Source organism: Balearica regulorum, chromosome Z, assembly GCF_011004875.1.
Source record: "Balearica regulorum gibbericeps isolate bBalReg1 chromosome Z, bBalReg1.pri, whole genome shotgun sequence".
NCBI lineage: Eukaryota > Metazoa > Chordata > Aves > Gruiformes > Gruidae > Balearica > Balearica regulorum.
Window position 1 is genome coordinate 19,152,747 of NC_046220.1, and position 25,363 is coordinate 19,178,109.

General features: G+C 38.2%; 1 protein-coding gene across 2 annotated transcripts in view; it reads left to right on the forward strand.

Annotated features, from left to right (window-relative positions):
- Positions 1 to 25,363, forward strand: part of HSD17B4 (hydroxysteroid 17-beta dehydrogenase 4) — a 66,002-nt gene continuing 40,639 nt past the window's right edge. Inside the window, exons 1-14 of one of the 2 annotated variants that reach the window (XM_075741052.1) lie at positions 1 to 155; positions 3,145 to 3,198; positions 6,489 to 6,596; positions 7,127 to 7,186; positions 8,219 to 8,240; positions 8,339 to 8,385; positions 9,153 to 9,237; positions 10,796 to 10,983; positions 12,532 to 12,623; positions 13,230 to 13,254; positions 14,903 to 15,031; positions 23,438 to 23,544; positions 23,922 to 24,155; positions 24,597 to 24,648. In XM_075741052.1, the coding sequence (XP_075597167.1) occupies positions 98 to 155; positions 3,145 to 3,198; positions 6,489 to 6,596; positions 7,127 to 7,186; positions 8,219 to 8,240; positions 8,339 to 8,385; positions 9,153 to 9,237; positions 10,796 to 10,983; positions 12,532 to 12,623; positions 13,230 to 13,254; positions 14,903 to 15,031; positions 23,438 to 23,544; positions 23,922 to 24,155; positions 24,597 to 24,648 (1,261 nt within the window). In that variant the 5' untranslated portion in view covers positions 1 to 97. Of the gene's footprint in view, positions 156 to 2,749; positions 2,872 to 3,144; positions 3,199 to 6,488; positions 6,597 to 7,126; positions 7,187 to 8,218; positions 8,241 to 8,338; positions 8,386 to 9,152; positions 9,238 to 10,795; positions 10,984 to 12,531; positions 12,624 to 13,229; positions 13,255 to 14,902; positions 15,032 to 23,437; positions 23,545 to 23,921; positions 24,156 to 24,596; positions 24,649 to 25,363 lie in introns of those variants that run through there. The other variant, XM_075741053.1, reaches the window with a different exon arrangement.

Sequence of the window (25,363 nt, forward strand, 5' to 3'; positions counted from 1 at the left end):
GGTGTCGGCGCTGGCTCCGCCCCGCCGCCCTGCCCTGGGCTGCCAGCGGAGGTGGGGTCGGCGGGCAGCGCAGTCGAGCGCTGGGCAGTGGAACGAGATGGCGGCGGGGTTGAGGTTTGACGGGCGGGTGGTGCTGGTGACCGGTGCCGGAGGAGGTGAGCAGCGCCGTCCCGTCTCTGGGTGGGATGTGGCGAGGGTTTCGTCCCCCGCAGGAGGCGGCTGTGGGAGGTCTGTGGGAGGCCGAGTGAGGCGGACACCCCGCAGTCGCCGGTGCCCGCGGGCCTGACAGGTGTACCGGTGCCCTCCGGTGGCAGCCGGGGGCGTCTGTGAGGGCTTCGCTTGTTAAAAACGGTGTTTTTCCCGTAGAGGAGAGAGGAGTGGCGACGGGAAGGGGGTGCGGGGCTACGGGGGAGGCCGGGCCCCGCGGCGGCCCGGTCAGGTGCCGGCACTCGCCGTCAGGGCCGCCGTGGCAGTGCCAAGGCTGTGCAGGGGTTACCGCCGTGTTCCTTGCAGTGCTTTGGAGCTACTGCAGTTTGATCTGAGCCCCAGTACTGCTGAAAATTAGCGCGTTAGTGCTGCCTCCAAGTGTGTTTTCTCTTCTTTAAATACACTTCTTCACACTAGTCAGTAATGGATGTTCTGCTCCACGTACTGTTTTGGTAACCTAATTCCTTCCAGTTTTGCCTTGGACCTAGTGATTGATGCTTGTAACCTGCATGGTCTGTCACAGCGTTGTTCCAGAAGGGGTTTGACATGTGCCAGCGCTGCTGCAGAAAGCAGCCTCTGACCTGCTGCTGCCTCCCCAGACCCCGTCCTGGGTGGCAGTCTGAAGGCATAGGGGAGAGGGCAGCGGAAAGGTGAAAGAGTGGGGAGAGATTTCGTTCAGCAGCAGGGTTGGCCTGTGCTTGTTGGTGGGCTGCAAGCCTGGTCTCTCCAGGGAAGGTAGTTCAGCAGTGGAATGCTTGGTTTTGCCAGGAAATGTTTTTGTATTTGTTGTTGTGGTGGTTTTTTTCCTTTTCTTTTTTTCTTCCTCTGAATGCATGCTTTGACTTTTGCCTACTCTCGTACTTTCAGCGAAGATATGAGCTGTGCGTGTGGACAATAGAGAGGCAAAGTTTGCAGTTGTGATGAGCTGCTAAAGGAGCTTGTTCTGCCATCCTCAAAGAAAGTTCTGCCTTCCCACAGTGAAGTTTTGTGCTTGTTTTGTGGAGCTGCACATAGCCAGAGGAGTCATTTTGGGGCCTAGGTTATGTGATGTCTTGCGGAGAAGGACCAAGAATATGAGATTTTGTGGAAAGTACTGAACAGTCCACTCACAACACCTGAAGGTGACAAACATGAGAGTAATTGTTACCAGATCTTTGTATGGTGCTTTTCAGCTTTTACCAGACCTGTATTTATGTGCTTCTCTCTATGTAATGAGACTCACTGAAGAACAGATTAAGACCTCAGGTAACAGGAAAACAAAGACACTTTGGCAATAATAAAGCTTCTAAAAAGCACTACATGGAGCAAAAATTTCTTGTCATAAGTGTGGCTACCATGACCCTTGTACTTCTACTATTGGGCTGCTTGAAAATGGTTTGTTAACAGAGAAAACTGTCCTTGGATGTGTTATTTCACAATAGTTTTTTGATAAGCAGCTGATTAAATTTAAGCCAAGATAAAGGGAAGCCCTGTTAACTTCAGATTAGTTCTTGTTTTTCTTTTATTTAGTTTACAGCACTGTAGTTAAACTGTACTGCTAATAGGATTGTTTGTCAACATTGATTTTTGAATTGGATGCTGGTAAACAGGTCAGAGCTGGGAATTTATCTAAAACATCTGGATCACTAATTTGTTTTAAAGTGCGACCTGTTTTCACATACACAGGCATCTAAAAATACAGTAATTTCTTTTCACTTTGGGCAAATCCCTTGTGAAGTATTGTTCCTGCCTGTCATGCAGCATTGTCGTTGATTATGCAATTAAAGCTATTATTATTAATTATTATTAATGTTAGTTTTAGCATTCAGTCCTTGCTTGCCAATTGAGAATACTGGCACATATGACATGGCCTAGGTTTTGTGCACTTCTCAGTTGTGTGGCTTTTTGAAACAAAAAAAAGTTTTCTTGGACTTGGGTTACAGTGGATATATATGTACTTCGCATGTGATACTCCTCATTGCAGAGGCTCATAGGAGTCTTTAGAAAAATTCCAATTTGCTGGTGTGAGGTTAGTGTGTTTCAAAACAGTCAAAACAGTTCTGTTTTGGTTTTTGGTTTTTTTCTTCATTTTTTCTTTGAGAGCGAGCTCTGAATCTTTTGGTGAGAGGCAAAGAGACACTGTGTACTCTGAGAAACTTTTTTCTGACATCGTCTTTCAATCATTCAAATCTCAGTTTCTTTTGAATGAAAAAAAGGATCGTTGTCATTGATTTCAATAACTTTTGACTGGTACAGTGGATAAATCTGTAAATCATTTGTTGTAACAAATAAATAATGTATAACACGCCTAGCATCAAAGCCGGAATAAAGGTGCAAGAGTCTTACCTTTGTATGTGAGGCAAAAATGACAGTCTTCTGTTATGATAGGTAAACTATGGATGCATTTGGTTAACTGTGGTATTAAGTGATTCCGTTGTATCCAAATAATTGGAGGGGTTCTGTCTGACAAATTTGGTTCAGTTTCTTCTTCAAATCTTAAAGACTAACTTTAACCAGGGAAGTATCTTATTCACTTAGAATGTAATTAATTAACTTGAAACATCCCCTCCTTCTTCAAGGTTACATCAAGACATTTCTACCTTACAAATGTATTTTTCTATCATAAGCACAAACTCAGCAGCAGACAGTGTTCCCTGATGGCTCTGCTGAGTGCAATTACAAAGAGTAAGCATAGGATTTTTTTTACTTATTTTTTATTTTTGTTCTTGACTGGAGGTTTTGTTTACAACTTATCTGCTTCTTCACTTTTATGTTTTGAACTTATGTGAAACTTTTAACTCCTGTGGGAAATAGTGTTTAACTTTGAACCTTCAAGGTGATTGTGTTGATTTGGTGCGTTTTTCTTCATGCCATTCAGGTTGTTGTAGCTTTTTCTCTGAATTGTGGTCCAGGAGACAAACTGACTTTTTTTTTTTTACTTTTATTTTTTTAAACTAGGTTTGGGTAGAGCGTATGCTCTGGCTTTTGCTGAAAGAGGAGCTTCAGTAGTTGGTAAGTTTTATGTTAATTAACTTGATCTAGACAATAACCTTTGCCTTTTCACATAGCTCACATTCAACAGTCAGTGCCCTTTTAGACAGTAACCTTTGTTATTTTATGGTTTTCTGTCTTATCTTTTGCTATTTAATTTTTGCTTCTAAGCTTTATTTTCTTATGAAACCAGTTGCCCAAGTTTGTCGAAGGGCTTATTTTTGCTGGAAAGCCAATTTGAATCAGATAATTCGCCGGACTTGACTTTAATCCATGCATACCAATCTTTACCGTGAGTTGTGGTCAGAGAGGATGTTGTCTTAGGTGAATACTGTTCAGAAACTTTTAATATGACTGTTTGGAAACATAAATGTGTTATCTACTAGTACCTTCTTCCAGGAAAGAAGTTATTGGAATGTAACGCAGTATCAGTAACCCTCAGAAAACATAGATGTGCTGAAAGTGCATTGTTTCTTTTTGCAGTGTATCACACAGAATAGCTCTCTGGTCTTGATGATGGTGCCAAATAGCTCTCAGTAAAGGATTTTTGGTAGTTTTGTAGTCATTTGATTGAACTTATGCAAAATGCTGTATCACAAGCTGATTCTGAAGGTTAAGTTAGATTCTTGGTCACTCTTTGGCAGTTGGCATCGACATTTGATTGCCTATGAATGAATTTGTACAGGTATTGTTGATGAGTTCAAGGTGACATATTTAAACAGATTATGGATAAGAACTTACTTGCTGATTTTTAGTAGCTTTCTAATAAAAATCCTAATCTCAGTTTACAAAATTTCATAAAAATTGATTGGATTTTTGTTTTTACTTTATTGATTAAATATGAGAAGTCTGTGTAGACAACTTTAAAAAGTCTAGGTATTTTTTTCTGGTAGTTGCCACCTTTAATATTTACCTTATTTGCTAGGAACATGAATACTTCATCTCAAGTTCTTATTTAACAAAAATTAGGTCACTAAAGTAGCCCAAATGTTTAATTGTATTTACTCCCTGTAGCTGGTGGTGGTCTGACTTTGCAGAGTGATCTGAAAGAAAATGTATTGTATTGCCCGATGTTGTGGTTTAGTCCTGGCTGGCAACTGAGCCCCATGCAGCTGCTCACCACCCCCACCCTCCTACCCCCTCCCCCCCCAATGGCGTGGGGGAGAGAATCACAAAGGTAAAAGTGAGAAAACTCATGGGTTGGGATAAAGACAGTTTAATAGGTAAACCAAAAGCAGTGTGTGCAAACGAAGCAACTGTTTCACTCTAGAGATTTGCTTCTGCTGCTCTGCACTGCTTGCTAATAATCCACTCTGAGTATTGGAGGAATTCTTCTCTATGGTTCAGACTATAACTGTCCTCTCTCACAACTAGCTCTTTTGTACTGGATGTTTTCAACTGGAAATTATATGATGTAAAGCTTGAGCTTAAAATAATACTATTTATCTATTTTTTTGTTTAATTACTCTATCACACTCACGGAGTTATTTGATAATTTTCAGAGCCTAGAATAGCTCTGTTCTTTCTTGTGTACTCTTCAACTCTGTTAATGCCTGCCCTCCCCCTAAGGTGCTTTGCTGCCTCTGGAAATTTTCCCAAATATTTAACTAAGCTTTTGGCAGCAAATTAATATTGAAGTGAAGGATAAATATATATAAGCATGTCTTTAGTAGAGAATTGTAATGTCTTAACAAGACTAACTGTTTTTTTTAATATAAATGTTTACCACAAAATTATCTACTTTTCTTTCCCAGGACAGGTTAGAAATCCTAGTGCTGTTCCTGACTCACTTTTCTTTAATATTATGTTGAAGACCTTTGATGTTGCAGACTGAGCAGTCTGCCCATGTTGCCTGTTCTAATGGTACACTTGGAAATTTTCCCTGGCACCTGGATTGTGCTAGTTGCACATTCAAACTGTTAGATATTGTTCTATTTAGCTTGGAGGTTTTGTGTCCTTTCTTTTTTGCTTCAGTCTGTTAACGTACTTCAACATGTCATCATGTTCTGTTTTAATTCTTCCTGCTTCAGGCTAGGTGGTTCTTGGTTTTGGTTTGTTGGTTCGTTGTTTGGTGGGGTTGGTTTTTTTCCTATTTACATGGCTCACTTCTGGGTTTTGGCATTTTCATTTACTCATATAGATTCTCTGCAGTTTCTACATTTCTCTTGAAGTGCTGCACACAAAGGTGAATACAGGATTCTAGATCAGACTTTCTTGGTCTGAGTAATAGACAATGATTTTGTCATGTGCCCTGCAAGCATGTTCCTCTTTACATGGAGACCTTAAAAAAAAAAGGGGGGCGGGGGGGGAAGCACAATATGGGTTTATTTCCTTTTGTAATGATACAGCAGGCTTACTTACAGTTGCTGTTTATCACCAAGACCAGCTAGGCTGTCTTGCATATTTTGTGGATTTCACTATGGCCGACTTCTTGAGAACTTAAAAAAGTTAGAAGGCACAAAGCTGTAGTTCTCCACAACAAAAGACTATTTAGCAAAATACCAATGTTGCACATAAATCCACAGTCAATTCTGATTTTCTTGCAATTTCATTTTGCACCCATTTAAACATACTTCTTACCATTTTTTGAAATTATGTGTACAAATATAATGTGTGTACGGATTTTTTTAAGGATGTTTTTGTTCCCCTGATGAATTCCATGAAACTGGGACATGCAAATACAGGAATGCAGCAAACTGTGGTGATGATACAGGGTAACTACCGTTAATGATGCATGCCCCAGTACAGAGAGCAGCCTGGAAACAAAGCAGGTCTCTGTGTCAAGTGGCCCTCTTATCCTGCAGGAGCAAGATCAGAAGCTCCAGAGCGGGCGCTTCTCCCTTTGCTCAGACTGCTTGATCTGTTCTATAGTGAAGTTTACTGGGAACATTTTAGCTACTCTATTAAACAGGAACAAAGTCTTCTCAGTCTTGTTTACAGTACATGCAGTAGTTATAGCAGTTTGACAAGAGAACAGAATTAATCACCTATGATAGGTATGTAATCTTGATCTTAATCTCTGAACCACAATATCACAATTACAGAGAGAGCCTGGGCAGACCAAGCAAGTTGAATGCATGGTGGAGAGAAAAATAATAAATCTAAATTATACTGTATGTTATACTATTTAAAAAAAAATTAAAAAATAATGTGATGTACTGTTCTTCTCTAACCATGTGGGATTCTCAGTAGGATCCAGATGCAGCAGGTTTTATTAATACTTTTGTAACTTCCATCATGATAATGACATAAAGAGATACCATGAAGTCTGAGTGTTAACAATGAAAAATTCATTTCTTTGTGATGCACAGTGAATGATCTTGGAGGTGATTTCAAGGGATATGGCAAGAGCTCCTCAGCTGCTGACAAAGTTGTCAACGAAATCAGAGCAAAAGGAGGGAAAGCAGTACCCAATTATGGTATGTTATTTTTCCGAACTAGTGTAATGTTTTATCTGTGGAAATACTGGACTTGTTGAACTAAAGGTTGACACTGCTTAATAAACGACTACTGCCAGTTTGCCAACACCATATAAATTAAATAGGTGTAATGTAATGTGGAGTAGGGAGACAGAGACACTAAAAGCAATTGCATAAATTGCCTTTTTAATTAACATTTGTCTACTAATAACCTTTTCTTTCATATGCTTTCTTAACATTGAAATACTAAGAAACTGTCCATCTGTAGTTGTCAGTGGCAAAATGGAAATGGATCATTCTTACTTGTTTTGCTTCTTGTTTTTCTTGCAATGGCAAACATTATGCCATTTAGACTTATTGTGTGGGATTTGCTTTAAGTGACACGCAAACAGTGGCTGAATTTCAATTTATTTTATATTGGGGTTGTACATGATTTATTTTTCTTAGCTTCATGGAATTAGTTGTTAATATTCTGGAAGTGCAGTGTATCCAGTTCATTTTACTTGAAAGTTCATACTTTTTTCTTACAGATTCAGTGGAAGATGGTGAAAAGCTTGTGAAGACAGCACTTGAAGCTTTTGGGAGGATAGGTACAATTGCTTAATTCTTGTTGTAACTTGTTTTCAAGTTCAGAGCCATTATAAACAGTGCAATTAACAACAAATGTATGAAATATAGTGTGACAACAGTGACGCCAACCCTTGATGCCATTAGTCAGTGAAACCTAAATCAGGTGCTTTCTGCTTTAAATCTGAATTTTCTGTCTTTTTGGTACTTTTTAGCAAAAGTTTAAAGCTTAATATATAATTCTTGTTTTCTGCCTTTCAGAATTTTGGTACGTCAGTAATGGTTAACAATTTCTGTTCATCAAATATTATAACTAGCTGCATAAAATTAGATAAATAATGTTGCTGATCACAGCTGTCACAGATGCTGTATCATGTTTTGCAAGCTCTTTTGCCTATGTGAACATCAAAATACCTTAACACAAAAAAACCCCCAAGCTTGACGTATTTTATCTAACATCAAGTAATGTTCCTCTTTACCATATGATTGCCACTGTTTAATAGTGAAGTTATGTGATTTTAACTCAGGGTTAAATGGCTAAAAGTACACATTATCAAAGCCAACAGGAACCAAATTAAATATTTGACAAAAATTTGTTATGATCCACGTTGCTTTAGTGGCTCTGTGACTCTGTGGTTCTTCCAGTTACCATTTGGGCTTACTGCAACAAAGGTGATTGCACAAACACCATAACTGGGAGCACTCTGGAATTCAAAACAAGCTGCAAAACTGTGCAGGATGGCTGCATCCTGCAGGTATTGTGCTCTTAGATAACCAGCACTTCTCAGCTATACGTCCCTGTCAGGCTTTGTTCTGTTGGCAGGCCAAGGCTTGCCTGTACTGAAGCGTTTTGTCTTGTCTTAATTATTGTCCAATGATAGAGTTCCACTATTTGAGACAAGGAGCTATAGAATGCTAATTTGATGTATGTGTGCAGTGTTCTTGTCTATACACATTTTTAGAAGTGGGAGAAGAATAGAAACAAGCTTGTATTTTATCAGTGTATTCACTTAGTTTATTTTCTTTTTTTTCTTTTTTTTTTTTTTTTTTTGCAGATATCGTTATAAACAATGCTGGGTGAGTGAACTTGAAGATTTTTTCCTGATTGTGGGCTGTCACTTTTGTGTAAACACCTGTTTGTCTTTTTGTTTTGTTCTAATAATAATGCATTTTAGGATCCTGAGAGACCGTTCATTTGTTCGGATCAGTGATGAAGATTGGGGTGAGTTGAAAAACTTTAAAATGTACTTTCCGTGTGAGAGATGAAAGGTACATCCCTCCCATTGGTACTAGGAAGAAGAGAAGGTGGGTAAGGTGGTCTATGCCAGATCAGAGAATTATCTTTTGCCCTGAAAACTTAGTGGTAAGCTGCTGGTGTTCAGCTGCCTTGTTTTCAGCTTGCAACCAGATCTGTGCAGCAGTGCATGGCAGGTGTATGTTGTTCCAAAGGGGAAGAAAGGCTGTAGCTGCCACTCCTAGTTGCTGAGTGGAATACAAACAAGATCCGTGTGAAACACACAATAGTTTATGTGAGCAGAACACATTCCTCGTGCCAGCACTCGCTGACTGAATGCTAAACAGGTTTAAAAGACCCAGAACTAACAGCAGAGGAAGGAAATCTGATGTGCCAAGGGACAGAAGAACAGGGGGACCTTCAGTGAGATGATAGGTGGTGAAAAGCCACTTTTGCAAAGATAGTCTAGCTTCTGTAGTCCTTGTTTGACTGTGCTTAAATGCAGGAATTTTGAATGCTTGTGAATTCTGTACAGGAGAGCCCCATCCAAGAGGCAGAAGAGATGATCAGTGTATGTTCAGGCAAGCACTTCAAAATGGTCAATGAAAAGAAAAAAAAAAACCCACCACTTTTTTAGTAACAGCTTGAGAGTGTGAAGAGAACATGGTTTTTGTCATGAAGAGGAAACAAATGGTGTATTTCAAATTTGGAGATGAAATCCTGGAATTACTAAACTGACATTAATTTGTTCCTAGATATAATTCATAGAATTCATTTGAGGGGATCATTCCTGGTCACCCGAGCTGCGTGGAATCATATGAAAAATCAAAAGTTTGGCAGGTAAAATTTTTTTATCCTTTCAGTTCTGCCCCCCTCTCTGCCTCCCCAGCTGAATGTTTATAGGTTTTTTCCATGTAGATGCAAATATCCCTGACAGGAGCTATAGGGTTATAGAAATGCCATTGCTTTTCATGAGGAGTGGTTAGAAATGTTTGCTAGTTGTATGTTACTGCAAGTCCAAGGCGTTCTTTTCTTGCTTCTTAGTCAAATGACAGGTACATGCAGTTCTACTTGTGGGTCATGGGTTGGTTTTTTTGGGGGGGTTGGGGTTTTTTTGTTTGTTTTTCCCCTTTGGACAAATGTACTTGTCTTTAGAAGTTGCGGGAGTGTTCTTTCTGTACCTGTTAACTGAAAGAGTGCAGTGAATTCAGACCTTTAAGTTTTGTCACTTTTGTTGTTTTTCTGTCAAAACACTGATGTGATTATATTAACCTTAACAACATACCAGTACGTTGAAAGTTGTATGAGCTGTTTTATCATTCTGTGACCAAACTGACATTCATTCTTATCCAGGGAACTTAAGGATAAGGGAAGAGATCAGCAGGCAGAATATACTGCTAAAGCCTAGGAGTTGCATCTGTTTAGGAAAACGCTTCCCTTGGCTCCTTTTCTGTATTTACTCAGATAACAATGGCAGCAAGTGCTTCTGTGGTTTATGTATAGATGTGTGCCATCTGCAAAATGCCTACTTTGTACAGATTTTGTAGCTTTTTTCATCTTGATCTTATTGAGTCAGTACTTGTAACACATCTCTTCATTTAGATTAAAAGCAGTGGATTATTGTCAGTGACACAAATAATAAAAATAGATTTTGAACCCAGCTATGCAGTGTGTTTACAGTAGATTTGAACAGATTCTCATAAGGTTTCTTTTAAAAGTGAAGGCATAGACCCTTTTCTTTTGCATTCCAGTTTATGAGAAGACATTCAGCACAATGTTTTCTTGCCTCAAACCAGCTATGAACTGCAGTGGTTTTAGAGCTTTCTTGTGAGCAGTTCAGTCATCTACACAGCAATAATGCTAGGGGACAGCAAAGGGCAAGACTTTGAAATCTTCTTCATGTGTTTAATGCACATTAGGATTCTTTGAATGTGAATTCTGTAAGAATGCGTCTTCACATATTACCAGTTAGATATTAAGGTGAAGTAATTTTCAATAAAATAATTTTCTTCTGACTGCTGAAGCCATTGGTTAGTTATAAGAGTAACACCACTTGAAGTGCAGTTAGAACATGAAAAGAATATACTTTTCTCTATACCGTACCCCGTTGTCACAGAATGTCTGTTGTAGTTTTGCAGTACAATTCAAAAAGGCTCGTGACTTTGTTAGTTTTCTGCTACTATGACAACACTTCAGGATTTGTCAGATGTTTGCTATCAATCAAACACAAAAAAGGTATCTGTTTGTTAGCACAACCAACAAATAATGTTTTCTTATTTGCACACTTTTGTTTTGTGGAATATGGAGAATGTAATGCCAAGGCTGGAATATGTTGTTGTGTAGAATTAAACAACTTGAAGAAATCATTGAACTTTTTTTTTTTCTGCTCTCACCTAAGAATAATTATGACCTCCTCAGCTGCTGGAATATATGGAAACTTTGGTCAGGCAAACTACAGTGCCGCAAAACTGGGCCTTTTGGGTCTTTCAAACACAATTGCAATTGAAGGCCGGAAGTATAACATCCACTGCAACACAATTGCTCCTACTGCTGGATCCAGAATGACCCAGACTGTCATGCCTCAAGGTGAATCATTTAAGGTCTACACATACTGGTATTTTTTAATGAATTGAAGCACAGCTAACTTTCTTATGTCTTAGAAAATGCAAATCCTTTACACTTGATATACTGCTAATTCATTATTCCTACTGTCTTTTTGTCTCTGAACTGTCAACTTACTTTGTCTGTTGTAAGGAATTCTTATTTTCTGTCATAAGGTAAGAAGGAATTTTGCAATTCACAAAAGCAATTTCGTGTGGCAAGGCTCTTTCATTATAATCTCTTCCAAGATCCTCCTATGGTAGTGGAAAGGCTTGTTTATTTCATCAGATGTGGAATCATGTATGTGCATAAGTTGTCTGCACTTGCTGTAATATTGTCTAATTGCAAAATACCCTTTTTTTGCACAACGTGTCATGTGTGTATCTCTTCATTCCATGATCAGCAAGAGATGATAATGAACTGAGTTGCCTATATTACATTTTTCCTTATTGCACAGTTACTAATCTTTAAATGGTTGAGCAGGTTTTAGGAGAGCACTGCATTGGGAAGTCAGTATAAAGAATATTGGAGACAGCTGCATGTAAAGTCTAAGTTTAGGATAAATAGAGTGGCTAATTACTTTGTCAAATCACCAGAAGAAACAAAAAAAATTTGGAAAAAAAAAGTCTAAAAAGAAATTGCTCTCAGAAAGTCTTCTAGAATCTGCCTATTTTATTTCCCTTCTGCCCTTCTTTTCCCTAGCGATAGGCAGATTTCAAAATCAAGGGAATCAATACATTTTTCAGACTGATTTACAAGATATTGAAGAGTAATATATTTTATACTGTTATGCATGGGTTGAACGCATGATTTTGTTTGACTAATTAAGTTCTGTGTAAAGTATCCTTGTTTAGGTTTAAATAATGCAAGTGATGAGGAAATCTAGTACCTCGATAGGTTGTAGGTTCCAGGGATTTATTGTACTTACAGAAGAGTCAAACACATTAAGGTAGCAGCCATGAGTTCCTGAAGCATAAAGTGGAGATCAGTAGCTGGAATTTCCTGAAGATATTTATACAGAATGATAAAACCACCTCCTAATTTTCTTAGTCATTTTAAGAAGAGCGAGATCCGTTGGTCTCCCTGTAAGTTACAGCTCTGATCATTTATTTCTTACCTTGCTCCCTCCCTCTCTGTCTTCGTAACTGACTAGCAAATTAAAAGAGAAATTGCTCAGGTAGATTTCCATCAGGATTATGTCTAGCTGGCTTGTCCTTGTTTCAGGCTCTTCGTCAGATGGAAATTTAGGAACATACCTGGCTTTGCAGTCTGCACGTTACAGTGCTCCCAACATTTAGACAGTCTATCTGAGAATCAATGCAATTGGATTTGGAGGTATACAAGTGTCTCATGAGTTGTTCATATTTAATTAATCTTCAAATGTTTCATTTCATTTGTCTTTCTTTTCATGGCAGAACACTGTTGGTTAAATTCTCCAAGGCTCTGCTGTTCATCAGAAGGTGTTAGAGTAAGAAAATTTGGTGAAATCATACAGTGTTTCTATTTTATGATTCCCCCTCCAATTTGCTCTAGATCTGGTCGATGCTTTCAAACCAGAGTATGTTGCTCCCTTAGTTGTTTGGCTTTGCCACGAGACCTGTGCGGAGAATGGCAGTCTGTTTGAGGTAATTTTATTTTCCCTTTCTTCCCCCTCTTTCATTCCCTTTGCCCCTTCCTCTGAAATCAATAATTTGCTTTGGTCTGTCCAGTCTTAGCCTTTTTGCTGAAACTGAATTATTGTGCGTGATACTACATACTCAGCATTGACAGAAGAAATGTTGACCCTATTGTGCTATATATGACAGGTTCATCAGGCAGTAACTACGTTGTCAAATTCTGGTGTGTGCTCAAAATACTACTGATCAGATTGTAATAATTCTTATTGTACCTTTATAAGTTTGAATAGGTACCAAAGCAACTACTTCAAAAGAAGTTTGTGTTTTCTAAGTCATTCAAACACAAAAAGCAACTTGCAGGAAGGATGAATGAAGTTATGGAATATATTAGAGGTATATCAAAATGCTAGCTCATAAATTGGATGGAAGCTGTTGTCTTGTTGTTGGAGTTTTATGTTGCTCGCATTCCAGTGCTTAGCTAAACTGTTCAATACAACCAGCAGTAGTTCACAAATTATTATTGAGTTTTTTCTGAAGTATAGTTTTGTTGCCAAACAAACATTGCCAAAACTTTGTTTTGTAACGTGGTAAGCTGATTTTCTTTTTTCTTGGCAGGTGGGAGCTGGATGGATTGGGAAACGTAAGTACTTTGGATTGCAGGATTCATTTTCGTTTTTGAATTGACAAAAGAAGTGTGCAATTCTTCTTTGCAGTTAACCTCTCCTCAAGACATTTTTATTTACGGAGAGATTAGCAAAAGTCCAGGGTTCAGAGGAGACTGCTTATTTTAAGTAAAAGTCACAAATTTTACTACACGTGGGGGAAACTGGCAACTTAGGTATGTTCTTTATTATGCTTTTGAGCTGACTAATAGTAACCAAAAATCTGCCTAAGTAACCTTAACTCTTGGATCCTGAGGGTATAATTGAAGTCAAGAAGAATCTACATTTTTGGTGCTAAGTGTACGTTGCTGCCTTTTCTTGATAACTTCAATTTTTCATGGTATAGAAGTAGCATGTGCTGGTAAACAGGCTGCTTTTTAGTTGCTTCTACCTTTTTACTTCTATAAAAATACTAGTGATATGCATTAACATGTTGAGCCAGTTAGCCTTCTTAATAACCAGTAGCTTTGCTAGATAGGTATTTTCCTTGAGTGACTCCAGTAACAAGCTTAAATATGAACATAAAGAAAACTCGCAGACAATACTGAGGGTTTACAAGATGGAAAACTTGAATATCTTAACTTTTTTCCTGAATATGTTTAACCTAATACCAGCATTATTTTCCTGAACTGTTCAAGGACTCTTCAGCCTAAGTGAATATCACTAGTTCGTTGGAAGTAGGGCCATTAATTCAAGAAGTGGTTCCTCCTTCTTCCAGAACAATTTTTTTCCCACACTTGATACAGATTCTGTGCATTTCTTACTAACTGTAAACGTTCTAGTGGCACTGGAATAGCTTTTCCCAGGTAGTGTATTAAACAGATTAACAAATTGGGGCAGCAGTGTAAAACCTCTTGCTACCCTCCACAGGGAGTTGAGTTTTAATACAGCTGAAAATCTGTGGCTTCTCCTCTCTCATTGAAAGAAAATCCATTTTTCATCATTGTAATAGCTACTGTTGAAGTCTTTAACCACCTGATTTCATTTTGAGGTACCGGTATGGCCTTATTCATTGTCTATTGCTAATTAAGACCAAAACCAACACGACAGATTAGGAACTAGTTGCAATCTGGGAAGTCTGTATCCTTCCAGAACTGATTCACATTAGTCTTAGGAGTTTCTCTCAAGTTACAATATTGAAATACAACTTCAAGGACTGTTTAGACATGCTGGCTACTGTTAATAACATTCTTTCACAGATAACAAGTGTTTTTTCACATTTCCCCTATAGTTTTCCAAGGCTTTCAGAACATTCCTAAGCATTAGTTGTCAAAATCATGTCAGAAAAGAATGTCTGTAGATACATACTAGCTACAGCTTTTCACTAGACGCAATCCTAAAACTACACATAATCCTAAAATATATCCTAATATTTTCAGAGAGCAATCAGTCTGTTGTGGCTTTAATGAAATTTGAAACCAGTGCTATTCCTTTTCTAAATGTTAGTTAAAAGCAGTGAGCCATTTTAGTCCATGTTGAAGTTATACTGGCGAGTTAAATTGGAGTACTTATAACCTTTCCTTTCTTGCACTGTCTTGAAAGTAGTGGCCTAGATGAAAGTGATCTAAAGAAACTGAAAGTTTCTTTGTTTGTTACTTGAACTGTCGGGCTCATGTTTCCCATTAGTGCGCTGGGAGCGATCCTTGGGTGCTATCATCAGAGGAAAGAATCAGCCAATGACGCCTGAAGCAGTGAGAGATAAATGGGAGAAGGTCTGTGACTTTGATAACGCCAGCAAACCCAGAAGTATCCAAGGTAAAGGAAACTTTGATAATGTGGATAGATAGATTGGGCAAGCAAAGCTTAGAAGAGAATGGTTTCTTATCAGACATTTGCTAAAACTTTTATTTCAGAAGTCTGCAGAACCAGTGAATTCTTTTGTAAACGTGTAGCATGAATCATTTACTATTTCAGTCAGATCTTTTTAAGGAAACTTTTGTGTTCTTACCTATAGAATTAAGACTGTTTTATCTTTCTTGTGAGTTACTAGGAAACTGACATCACTGTCATTTTTATGTATTACAGCCAGATTTATGGTAGCGTTTTCTTTGGTTGCACCTACATACAGGTAGTAGCAGTATAATAGATTGTATTTTCTTTTCAGTCCTGGAATCTTGTTTTTTGGCAGACATTTCCGTATCAAAAAGCTCTCTGCTTAAGTCATTTGGTGTAACACAGCAAAGAAGTTCTTCCTTACTGCCTTTTGTTCCTGGGTAACATCACCACCTTGGCTGGTGACCAAGATGACTGTCTCTCCCAATGCTTTCTTTCCTTTTTTAGTTCGTTCCCATTATTTGGGTTTGGTTTTTTTGTTTTGGTTTTTGGTGGGGTTTTTTACCCAAAATTACTGCGATCTTTCCTGCTGCCATACTTGCTTCTCTTTCATCTTTCAAACTTTCTCTTTGTGTCTGTCTTTATTTGGATCCATAGTTGTCATAGTTCATAAATGAACCGTACAGATTAATCTTCCCAACTGCTCTCCAAGATTTCTCAAGATGTTACCTTTAGTTTGTTACTGTGAATACATGTATGTACTGTGAATACAGTGATGGTTGTTTTGTTATTATGCATTTCGTTATTTAGGTCAAAGATTGAGTATTTGTCAGATTAGGAAATAGCAGCGTTTAAGTGTTTGGGGGAGGAGTGAAAGAGGTGTCCTTATGTACAATACGAATTGAATTTCATCATTTCATCAAAGGTACTTAGATATACAGCAGATGTTTAAGCTGTTGGCCCTGAAATCCATTAGGGCATTTTGTTAAAACCTTAGGGATATCTTCTTAGATGCCAAAACCAGAATAGGAGACGCTTTGTCCTTTCCCTCAGATCTTGGCAGAGGAATGTAACCAAGTCATACAGTAGTTCTGTATCACCTTACTGACTGTTTTCACTACTCTTTGGCTTACAGATGTCCCATTTCCAAAAGTTTATAAATGCTCTCTGTCCTGCTGTGGAATGGTATTTACAACAACATCATTCCAGCTTTATTGCTTATGATCAGTTCTCCAGCCTGTCACATGTACTATGTTATTTTTATGGGTTGCAAGAAGAAAAATGTTGTAGCAAAAAAGTTATAGATGGGAATTTCTTTAGAAAGTTGCTTCAACTTTACATGTGATATTTCACATCTGCCTCTTGGTGCTTTCAGGAGACAAAATTTTGGACTTCTGAAGTAAATGTGCTTACAGCAAGTTTTACAGTCAGGAAATTGTAAATATCACATTACCATGAGTCTCCCATGCACTGAACATCCTTGGCTTCTGTTTTGTTATGAACTTAGCCAAAATACAGCATTGTCCTTTCAGTGATATCAAGCTATAGGTACTGCCAGGCTGAATGGAAACTCTTGCATTAATTTGTTGTATATGAGAATCAGCAGAAAGGTTGAAGAAAATTCTGAAGAAGTTAGCTGAATAGAATTTTCAGTTCTATATTAAAAGTTTTTTCTACTACCAAAGTCTCCACTTCATTGCTTGAAGGTATTTAACTGTTAAATAAGGGAAACTAATTGCAGTACTTGCATTAAAAATTAAAGCTACAATGCCTAATATCTGCAAGTTAAAACTCTCCCAAAAGATTTCATTAATTTAATTAATTTGATAGTGTGAAAAACAATTGTGTAGTAACCATTACATATAATTATAAGAAAATACCAATTAGATAAAGTATTTGCTTGTAATATAGTAGAAAATCCCATAATCAGAGATGTTAATCTTGTTTTCATAATTTGGGCATACTGATGAAAGCAGTTTGACTTTATTCCTTCTAGATTGTAAAAAAGTAAGAGCATAATCTGTTCATTGGTTGTTTTTTTGTTTGTTTTTTTAAAGAAAGTTTTTCTTACATGTGTAACAATCATACATAACTGAATACTTGTATTCATGTTGTACTTTTTTTACTTGGAATTTTCTTATTTGCAAGCATGGGGGGAAGTCATTCTCTTAAAGATAAATAAATTAAATGCTCCACATCTAATGTCTGAATGATTATATATTTAGAGCCCTGCCTAGCAAAGCACTCCTATAATGTTTAACTAGGGCACGTTCCTAGTTGTGTATTTTAGCCAAGGTCATTCTGCTGGAGATGCTGAACTTTTGACGACTAAATGGAAGTACTGTCTCATCTTTATGTTTTAGTGGTGGTCTTTTAAGAAATGAAAACATTGAATTTTTTTTCTAAAACCAGTTTAAGTAAAAAGATCCAAATTTTTCTTTCCATCTTTTTCTGACCTTTTTAAGCACTTCTTCAGTTTATAGGCTTAACTCGTTCTCTTGGCATAAAAATCAAGCTAAAAGACTCTTGCTTCTGTACCAGAATATGATTTTATAGGGTTTGTGCAATTTTAATTAATAGGAAATAGCTAATTTTCACTTGATTTGGCAGTTGATGTTAATTCAGTAACTCACTGAAGTTTCTCAGATATGATATGATATGATATATATGATTGCTCAGTAAAGCAATCCTTCTTGGTAGTTACCCTACATCTTACTAGAGGAGCAGCTGCTGATTGTGCAACATTGTCATTTGCCCATACTCCTTCACTTACCCCGAAAGCTGACACGGTGTAACTGACTGTGCTTGCCTTTTCACTTTCCTTTTAATGCCTCAAGTGTCTTTGAATGTTCTCTGTAGTTATTCCCTACGTTTTACAGGCTTAGTCCTTAATGTACTTGGAGAATGTCTGGCAGTTACTCCGTACTCCCACACAATTTCAGGTATAGTCCTGTTAGCAGAAGATACAGTTACTTGTGCATTCGCTGCACAATGTCTTTTTAACAACAGAAAAATCTGAGAACAGACTTTCTTTTTTTTTTTCCCCCAAGAAGCTATGTGAGAACTTAGGCCTTAGAAAATTGAAGAAGTGGAAGACGTAGTTTTGCTGGCCTGTATTCTCTTACATTCCCTTTACGAGGAGTGAGAGGTAACTACTTAAGGCAACATGAAAATGTCACTGCCTCTGAGGCAACAGTGAATCTGCAGTGACATATGTGTTGGAGCATTTTCCTTATTTGTATGATGATATTTTCTTCCTAATGATTAAACTGAAGTAATAGTTTTAGCTTACTTTTTACCACTTCAGAACAAGCTAGAAATCTTTCAAGATAAGCAGGGCATAGTCAGAGCCTTAGGGTTAGGATACAGAATCAACTTACAGTGTACAACAGCAAGTCACTGTAACCAGCTCCCTGTATGCCCTTAGGCAGTAGCAAATGCAGAATGTGACTTGGCTTAACTAGTACTGAGGAAGAATTGCTCAGGCTCTCATTTGCAGCTGGATCTAGTGAGCTGACATATTTGTCATGGTAATGTGATTCCGTGTTTTGATAGACTGAGAGGTCCTGGGCTTCTGGGCCTGTGTGTAAGCAGAAGGAATTAAATGTGATACAGAAGCTTCTGAATGTGTTGTGCATGTGCAGTAGGTCACAGTTCCGCAATGCACTGCATGTTGGCATGCTGTCTCCTTGTATTCCCTCTCAGACAAAGCTAGATCCAGTAGCCCTTGCCTCCACAGTGCACTACTTGCTTTTGGGTCCTAATCCTGTTCTTCCTGTTTTGCAAAGGGAGAAATCAAATTGTGTTGTGAAATAGGTGAAAGACAACCATCCCTATCTTGCAGATTGTATACAACATTCTGTACTATGTATTGCACAGGTTAGTATGTTTAGTTGTTTTGTTATCTAGGAAAAGGTAATTATGTTTGTCAGCCATGTAAAACAATCTCTCTCTCTCTCTCTCTCTGTGTCTTGATTTCCTCCTGGTTGTGAAGATACGAGCCAGATTCAGCTAAATCTAGTACTTTAGAGGTCTGTAATCTGCGCTTATATTCATCTGCATTTTTAATTCTTTTAGAAGCTGTCTAGATTCAGAAAACAACTTGAGTATTCTCACTGGCTGACTTCTGGCACATTCCAGAAGCTTATCTCTGGTATAAACCAAATTAATATTAAACATAGAAGGTGTGTATGTTTGTATGTATACTTTGTGTGTATATAAAGAAAAAATTTTGCATAAGAAGAAAACTGTTCCAGCTTCAATTTCAATTTTCTTCATATCTGTTTAAAAAGGGTTTAAACACTGGTTCTGTTTCCTTCATAGTCAAGGGGTGTGGTTCACATGGAATGTTCCCTCATTAGAAAGTCAGGGAATACTATTGGAAAGGAACAGGCTTTGCCATGACTATTTTAAAACTTTGCTCTTCAGGTTAATCTTTCCCTGCTGTCTGCTAATCATTTGCTCTGTAATAGCAGACCACGCTGGGGTAGTGGACATTTAAGGTTTTAGAGTTCACTGACGGTATAAAAACTTAAAAAATACCCCAAAACCAATCTTAAAAATAATAACATTAATGAAAAAGTTTCTTGCTGGGTTTGTTTCTGATCTTAGAACAACCTTACATAGCTTGTAGAATCATGTATTAAAAAGTATAAATTGTCATAGTAAAGTGTACTGCTGAAATGTTAGATTTCGGACATCCTTGTGTGTTTACATGATTGAAAACTCACCACTCTGTGCTTCCCTCCCCTTTGTACTTAACACAATAATCTAATTTACTCTTTTTTTTTTGAAGGTGTAATGCAGCCTCATGTGAAAGATTCATATCTGGTCAACTGCTGGAATATTACTGTAAATCTAATGCTATACTTGTCCAGTTTCTTATGCCAGGCAGCAGAAAAGCAGTGGAGACTGAAATAAATATGTTGAGACATTTCAGTTGCATGCTGCTCTAGCAGTCCTTGGAAGATAAAAGGAGTTTTTGAGGTTTTTAACTGAAAAAGTTCTGTAACGTAGTAATTTGGGGGCTGGGATTGGGGGAGAGAAGTAAACATTTTTTCCCCTTTATTAAAAAAAAAACACAAAAAAAAGCTTTGCTACCTCTATTTGGTGATACTCTAATAGCTTGCTTAAACTTTTTGGGCACCCCAAAGGGGCAGCATCTTAAAAGTAGCTTTTATATTAAAGGATTAAAACAACCTTGAAACATAAAGCATAACATACACTTTCTGCTGATATCGCTCAAGAAATTTGGGCCTAGAACCATGGACATACCTCATGCAGTTGTTGTCTGTCATGGATATAAAGAAATAAAACCCAGAAGTCGGTGAAAGAACATTCCATCCTTAAAACCAGCTTTTTCTACATATATATGCTTTGAAAATCATATGTGTTACTAAGTGATTCTGGTATGATCCAGGTGAAGTGCTGTTGTTGATTACAAATATAACAGTAGGCTAAAGTTTAAAATGAGGGCTTTGATGTTAAGGGTGAACAACACTACATCTCACATTTTAAAAATGTGGCCAGTTTTGCCTCTGTGCCTGGGAATATCATGTAACACATCCTTCTGTGCTAAGGCACAAGGAGGACAGGGAGGTGATTAGAGACAGCTAGTATGGCTTCCCCCAGGACAAGTCATTCCTGATGGAGCAACTACATCAGAGGACAAGTGAAGAGCTATGGATGCCATCTATCTGGACTTCTGTAAGGTGTTTGACACAGTCCACCACAACATCCTTCTCTCTAAATTGGAGAGACATGGATTTGATGGATGGGCTATTTGGTGGATGAGGAATTGGTTGGATGGTCACATCCAGAGGGTCAACAGCTCAATGTCCAGGTGGAGATTGGTGACAAATGGTGTCCCTTAGGGATCCATACTGGGACCAGTACTGTTTAATATCATCATTAGTGACACAGATGGTAGGATCAAATGCACCCTCAGCAGGTTTGCAGATGACACCAAGCTGAGTGGTGTGGTTGACGTACCCAAGGGACAAGATGCCATCCAGAGGAACTTGAACAAGCTTGAGAAGTGGGCCTGTGCGAACCTCATGAGGTTCAACAAGGCCAAGAGCAAGGTCCTGCACATCAGTCAGGCCAACCCCTGCTATCAATACAGGCTGGGGGATAAAGGATTGAGAGCAGCCCTGAGGAGAAGCACTTGGGGGTACTGGTGAAAGAAAAGCTGGACATGAGCCAGCACTGTGCGCTTGCAGCTCACAAAGCCAACTGTATCTTGGGCTGCATCAAAACCAGTGTGACCAGCAAGTCGAGGGAGGTGATTCTCCCCCTCTACTCTGCTCTCGTGAGACCCCACCTGGAGTACTGCATCCAGGTCAGGGGGCCCCAGTACAGGAGAGACATGGAGCTGTTGGAGCGAGTCCAGAGGAGGCCATGAAGATGATCAGAGCTGGATCACCTCTCCTATGAGGACAGGTTGAGAGGGTTGTGATTGTTCAGCCTGGAGAAGAGAAGGCTCCGGGGAGATCTAATTGTGGCCCTGCAGTACTTAAAGGGGTCTTTTAAGAAAGATGGGGACAGATTTTTTAGTAGGGTCTGTAGGGATAGGGCAAGGGGTTTTAAACTAAAAGAGGGTAGATTCAGACTAGATATAAGGAAGTAATTTTTTACAATGAGAGTGGTGAAACACTGGAAGAGGTTGCCCAGAGAGGTGATGGATTACTCATCCCTGGAAACATTCAAGGTCAGGTTGGATGGGGACTCTGAGCAACCTGATCTAATTGAAGATGCCCCTGCTTGTTGCAGGGGGATTTGACTAGATGACCTTTAAAGGTCCCTTCCAACCCAAACCATTCTATGATGTCCTTAGTGTTCAGCCAGACACTAACCAGCTCACCAATTTGAGAGTCCAGTCATAACATATGTTCTGGAAGAAAGACTCCTTGAAAAGGAGGTTGTAGTATTCTGTACCATTATTGAATTAGAGGTTGCCTTTATACTGTTTGTCTTAACCCTATCATTGCATATAAAATGCATGTTGGTAATCTTTTCATATTTCACCATTAATAATGATAGTTATATTCCTACATGGAAATGGGTTGTGGACATGAAAAGTTGAGGAAACATTCAGTTTTACTTGGAGGTCAAATCTATTTTTTTCCTTGAAGATTTTAAAGCAATGTGAAAGCCTTTCTTTGATTCATGCAAGAAAAGTAGAAACAGTCTGTTACTTCTCCAGCAGCTCAGTATTGCTTTTCCTTCATTCATTTCAAGAATGAAGGCACAAAAGGTATTACCTTTTAAAGGGTTCTTATAAATTACAAATCTCGTTTTGCACATTTTCACATTATGTAAATGTCACAACCTCATATCATGTTATAACAGCACTTGTACCCACAGGTAAAGCTTATCTTTAGCAGAAGTGACAACGCATGTTTGTTTTGTAGATGTTCATGAGGTTCAGGCCACAGATAAAAAATTATGATGATTTTGGCACTGAGACTGGGAAACAAGAAATAGTTTAGGAAATCAAGATTCTTGCAAGAGGATACGCAGCTAACTTGCAGGATATTTAGGGAAGTGCTGTGCAATAGAGCAACACTGTTAGTCTGAGCAACAGTGCAAGTCAGTGGGGGTATGGGAGTGCTACAGTGGAGGAGAGTGACAACAAAGTAAAGGTAATTAAATAATGATTTTGTGATCCTCTTATTTAAATACTTTTCTGTGCATGATTCTTACCACTTTTTGTTTGATTCTTTCTAACACATGAATGTTTAATATTGATTTTAGCCATATTGAGCTTCAAGAAGCAAGCTGTTCTTGATGGCCTGCCTTTACCATAGCTGATTTCTCTATCTCAGCCATGCATCATCTCGCTTATAATCTTGGCATTGTTCAAGCCTCAGGCTTATTCATTTATTCCTATATAATATAAATGACACGGGAAAGAGGGTAACCGCCAGAAGATCAGACCTGTTACTTGTATTGCAAATAATATTCAAGATAAGAAAAGCAGTACTCATTTTCAGATGTTTACTTCTGAGACAGTTGAAACATAATGCTCATTATCTTCTCCGTAACACTGTGGTTCAGGGAATAAAACAAAGTGTTTACTGACATACTCCTCTTGGATGGAATGGTGGTGTATAGCACTAGTTGTGTTTCAGGCACTTGAATTAGATAGGTGTCGTGGTTGACTGCTGGATGCAGAACTGATGGAAAGGGTGTAGAGATTACTTAACGTCAGCTGTTGTGTAGATGCCTGTAAAATGCATCACTGTGTTCAATGTGCAGATGTATATTGTGTTTAAAAATGAATTGAGTAGTACCAGGCTATATCTAATTCGCTGTATGTCTGTTGTGCATCTAACTGGAGTGTCTCATAGCTATTTATAAGTGATTTTTTTCAATTCCTTTCTCTAGAGTCTGTAAGCGTATTGAATGATGCTCTAAGTCAGATAGAGTCTCAAGGGAATGTTTCTATGAATTCGACAAGCTCTGGATCAGTGGTCTCTTCATCTGTTGACACAGTAAGTACCTCTGACTACCAGATGCACTTGAAGTTAGCTGAAAACCTTGAGCAGAGGGACTTGTGTTGCTGATCAGCTTTCTACTCTGGCTTGCTGTCTCTAGAAAGAAAGGTGGGTTTTAAACTGTGAAGTGAGGAAGCAGAATAAGAAACATCTCCAGACTCCACTCTTTATTTTTCTTATTGATGATGGGAAAACTTAAGCCTAAATAAACTGAATAATGTAGAATGCAAGTACTTGTAAGTTCTGTAAGCCTCTTTAGTTATGGTCTTGTTTAGAAAAGGGGCAGGGAATGGGTCTTATTGGGCAGTGTAGTTTTGCTCTGGCTCCTTCTCTATAGATAGATAATTTTTACTTATACTGACTTCTAATTTCAGGCAAGCATTGTTGGCCGGGAATTGGCTACCAACGTGTATAAATATACTCACTTAGAGCCTATTCTATATGCCCTTGGTGTGGGAATGTCAACTAAGGATCCAGATCACCTAAAATTTCTCTTTGAAGGAAGTGAAGAGTTCTGCTGTTTACCTAGCTTTGGAGTAATTCCTGCTCAGACTTCGATGTTTGATGGTGTTCCTTCTCTCCCAGGACTAAATATTGATCTTGCAAAGGTATGGAAGAGTTAAGTATCTAGTTTTGTTTGTGCTTTATATAACTATAAGGTATCTTTAATTAGTATGTTTGTAATATTAATAAGTTCCCTTTATTCTAGACAAGGAAAGTTCAGTGTTTTGTATTCTTACATCCTAAGAAATAATTCATTTACTTCATTTGTATAACCTGTGTCTTCCTAAGACAGTATGAATGATCAATTTTTTGTTAAATTTTGTGTTCACTCTGCTTTTATTAAACTACAGAAGTTTAAAACTTTCTCTGAAAATATTTTCTGTTAGGGATGGAATTGGAAAAATAAAACAAAAAAGTTGTGGAGTTTTTTGTTTATTTGTTTGTTCTGAACACTTTCTAAAATAATTGTGTATTTCCTTGCAATTGTGATGGGGAAGCAATAGAATATATTCATTATTGTTACAATGCTGCCTTTCTTTATGTAGATGCTGCATGGTGAGCAATATCTGGAACTGTATAAACCATTACCAACCTCAGGTCAGTCCTTTTGTGTTGCTGATTTGCTTTTAATGAAGACATTTCTTGTAGCCATGTTATAAATGGAAATAGGGAAGCTCTGTTTCCAGCTGGATTTTTTGCCTATCCTTTTTACAAGGGCTGGGGGAGAAGAGAGGCAACCTGTTGCATTATTGAAGGAATTCGGAAACTCAGTGTTCTTGGGATCAGGTGTTGCTTTGCTTTTCTATAGTATACTCAGTAAATTCATGCCTAATCTTTGATATAATAAGCAAATACACTACATGCTGGTGTATTACTCATATAATTGGATACTAACTAGCAGAATTTCAAATTCTTTCTGTACGGTTGTATCACAGAACTTTTGTGATGTTTACCTAAAAGTTCTTCAACATTGGTTGCATCTCTGTGCCTATAAGAGGATAAGATTTAAATTATGTATGTAAAGGAGGAATGGAAATCTTGATGAGGAGGCTAGAAAGCAATTACTTTTCTTCCTGTCAAAATATTCAAGGTACTAGTTACTGCAGTAGCAAGCTCTTTTCATAGGTACTGAAGTAGCAAGCTCTTTTCACAGATGGCTGTGTTTTCCCAGATTACAACACTTGAGAGGTGCTTGTTAGACTCATTCAGGATATGCATGCATGTGTCTGGGTTTCTTAATATTTTTTAAAAATTAACTTTTCCAGGCTGTAGAAGTTGTTTAAAGGAGGAGCTGCTGCCTGAGCATTCACAT